General features: G+C 47.1%; 2 protein-coding genes across 2 annotated transcripts; both read right to left on the minus strand.

Moving 5' to 3' along the window:
- Positions 1-257: 257 nt before the first annotated feature.
- H257_19322 (hypothetical protein) lies at positions 258-1954 on the minus strand (the record flags this gene model as incomplete). Its single annotated transcript, XM_009848467.1, has 5 exons — positions 258-445; positions 1012-1087; positions 1261-1355; positions 1449-1803; positions 1901-1954. 5 exons carry the CDS (start codon positions 1952-1954, stop codon positions 258-260), a joined length of 768 nt encoding a protein of 255 aa, XP_009846769.1.
- Positions 1955-2588: 634 nt separating this feature from the next.
- On the minus strand, positions 2589-3470 carry H257_19323 (hypothetical protein; the record flags this gene model as incomplete). The annotated part of the gene is made up of 1 exon (XM_009848468.1): positions 2589-3470. A coding segment is annotated over one exon (321 nt), but the record flags the coding sequence as incomplete, so codon positions are not given.
- Between the last annotated feature and the right edge of the window lie 70 nt (positions 3471-3540).

The raw sequence follows: 3540 nt of genomic DNA on the forward strand, positions 1-3540 counted from the left end.
CGCCATAAGAGCGGTCCAGAGATGGAAGGGAGAGGTGTATGATCCGATGACTTGTTGGAGGATAGGCGTAAGGGAGTTGAAAAGAAATGCCTTAGCTTGGACGCGTAGGGAAGTGAGGGACTTCGAAATATACTCATCAAGAAATTTGCGCGAACGAAGTCTTGTTCGAGGCATTTCACCGTTGCAAGGCGCTGTTCCAAGGCGTCATCAGCATAACCGTCGGTGGAGTACTTCGCATCATTGCGTATCTTGTCAACCTAGTGTTTGGCCTGGCTGATGGTGTAGGCGTCGGTTTCAATGCGCGTGGAGCAGTATGTCTCGTTGGTGTAGAGGGAGAAGAAGCATGCGGTCGCGGACGCTTCTTCAAACGTGGTGCGCCACGCAGCATAGAATTTGTAGGCATCGTCCAGGAGAATGGTAATGGTCGAAGCAGGAGGCTCATAACCTGTCACGAAGCAAGAAACAGGAGGTAGACGTAGGTCTTAGGCGTGTAGCAACTTTGCGCAGTGTCCAAGACAAACCAAGTGTGTGGGACAGAGGAAAACGAAAAGTGACATTCATTCGTTTACAAACTATCTAGCTTCGTTCCTATTGGCTAAAAATCAGCCAAAGGGAAACACTGACTTGTGAGAATCAGCGCTCTTTTCCTTGTGTTAGAGCCGTGATTGGGTATCACTAGGGTAGGGTTGCGACATGAAGAATATACAGAACATGCAGGAATAAAGCGGCCACTGTATCGGCCTGTCAGAGTTGATAGACTAGGCGATAGAGTTTGGGAGAAATAGGCGAGGACAAAAGGCGTGGTGAACACAGGCGAGGGAAAAGCACCACTTGACACCCTCGATGACCAAGGCTTACGCCAGGTCATGATAGCATATGTTTTGTGTGGTTATGCGTGTTGTTGGTCAAGGATGCGATATTTGGAATGATGTAGCCTTGGCTTTCATTCCTGGTTCGACCTCGAACTGAGCTCAACCTTTGTGTGCGTGTTCAACCCCCAGTCTATCCAACAAATGTAGCTAGCTGGTTGTGCAAACCGACGCAGACAACAGAGCAGCGTCTGCGCGGTCCTGCACTCAAAGTAGATCTAGGTAACAAGGTAACACATACTGTAAGCCTTGGACCCGATCTCCTCCACATACATTAGCTTTCATTATGCTGGAGGTTTGGTATCCTAAACGTAGTGCACAGGCTTGGGCTCGTGATCTCCTGTGACGGAAATCAAGGAATGTACCCATCCCCTTTCAATATGCCTTCAACCTTGTCGCAAGTGGGGAACATGTCGGCCGCTACGACATCCAAGAGGCCAGTTTTATCAAGGACGGCCATGAGGGCAATTGCGGTACGTGCGTACTCTTCGACGGTGAAGGTGGCATTGTCGTCGCGAAAGCGGTTATTATAGACCAACATTCTCACAACATCGCTTCCGAAATATTTGACTACGTTACGTAAGTCTTTCTTCGCGAGGTGCGGCAGGGCTTTCAACCACAACGATCTTAACTTGGAGACCTGGGCCGGGTTCGCAGCGCTAGCGAGCACCTTGACCGAACTGCCTGCAAACCGTGTGGAGATATTGGCGGTAGGCACCACCACCGAAAGAACTTGGTCGGCGAGGACAGCGGCGCAGTGAGAATGGGTTACTGCGTCCCCCATGGGGCAGTCCACCCACGAGGGAGAAGGGCGGCCCCAGCACACTAGACCAATACCCGTGTAGTTGGGTTTGCACTTAGGGTAGCACAACCCTGCATCGAGGTCTTCGTTGGCAGCGCAGATGCCTATGTAAGGCGTCCCAATCGGGATTTTCTTGGCACACGACAGTCCATCGTGAGTACATATTCTTCCAGCAAATAAATGAGGCCGTCTTGTTCGTCTTGGTCTGGTGGTTGTCGGTTTGGTTCACGGTGGCAGTGACCATGGCGGCAAACACGGTGAGGAAAGCAAAAATGTTGGCCATCGGGTGAATGCAAGGTAAATGGCAAAGTGACGACTTCAGTTGGACGACGCGCGCTTCCAGTTTCGAGTCAATGATATTCTGGCACTTGCCTAAGTTGTCTGAAAGGGGGGGTGTCCCAGCCTTGAGGCCTTGGTCGAGGGGTCTTGCCGACGCAAACAGGCTCTAATACTGTAAGAGAGAAATAGAAAACACAAGCGCCTTTTTCGAGTCAACAACTAATCAAGAATCTACAACGTCTGGCAAGAATATTCAACTTCAGCCATGTGTTGTACTTCAACTTTGTATTGTGCTACTAGTACTCCGGAGTATCTAATCAAAGTTTCCACAGGCAGTTCATAAATCGTCGGGATCCAAATGTCGAAAAGTGTAGTTCCCTCACCAAACATTCGTTAATAATCATCCTATTAACGTTAGTGACTTTAGCAACCCCGAATTTGGCCAAATTCCTGAAATCTTCTTCGTTCGATTCTTCGAAAAAAGTTGGGGAGAGGAAAATCAAAAACCGCGTTAGCTTCAACGGAATTTCAAACTCCTGTGCGGCAGGAAATGCAAGTTGGTACTCTTGAGGCCTTTGTCGAGGGGTCTTGCCGACGCAAACAGGCTCTAATACTGTAAGAGAGAAATAGAAAACACAAGCGCCTTTTTCGAGTCAACAACTAATCAAGAATCTACAACGTCTGGCAAGAATATTCAACTTCAGCCATGTGTTGTACTTCAACTTTGTATTGTGCTACTAGTACTCCGGAGTATCTAATCAAAGTTTCCACAGGCAGTTCATAAATCGTCGGGATCCAAATGTCGAAAAGTGTAGTTCCCTCACCAAACATTCGTTAATAATCATCCTATTAACGTTAGTGACTTTAGCAACCCCGAATTTGGCCAAATTCCTGAAATCTTCTTCGTTCGATTCTTCGAAAAAAGTTGGGGAGAGGAAAATCAAAAACCGCGTTAGCTTCAACGGAATTTCAAACTCCTGTGCGGCAGGAAATGCAAGTTGGTACTCTTGAGGCCTTTGTCGAGGGGTCTTGCCGACGCAAACAGGCTCTAATACTGTAAGAGAGAAATAGAAAACACAAGCGCCTTTTTCGAGTCAACAACTAATCAAGAATCTACAACGTCTGGCAAGAATATTCAACTTCAGCCATGTGTTGTACTTCAACTTTGTATTGTGCTACTAGTACTCCGGAGTATCTAATCAAAGTTTCCACAGGCAGTTCATAAATCGTCGGGATCCAAATGTCGAAAAGTGTAGTTCCCTCACCAAACATTCGTTAATAATCATCCTATTAACGTTAGTGACTTTAGCAACCCCGAATTTGGCCAAATTCCTGAAATCTTCTTCGTTCGATTCTTCGAAAAAAGTTGGGGAGAGGAAAATCAAAAACCGCGTTAGCTTCAACGGAATTTCAAACTCCTGTGCGGCAGGAAATGCAAGTTGGTACTCTTGAGGCCTTTGTCGAGGGGTCTTGCCGACGCAAACAGGCTCTAATACTGTAAGAGAGAAATAGAAAACACAAGCGCCTTTTTCGAGTCAACAACTAATCAAGAATCTACAACGTCTGGCAAGAATATTCAACTTCAGCCAT

Source organism: Aphanomyces astaci (genome assembly GCF_000520075.1).
Source record: "Aphanomyces astaci strain APO3 unplaced genomic scaffold supercont1.483, whole genome shotgun sequence".
In the NCBI taxonomy this organism is placed as follows: domain Eukaryota; phylum Oomycota; class Saprolegniomycetes; order Saprolegniales; family Verrucalvaceae; genus Aphanomyces; species Aphanomyces astaci.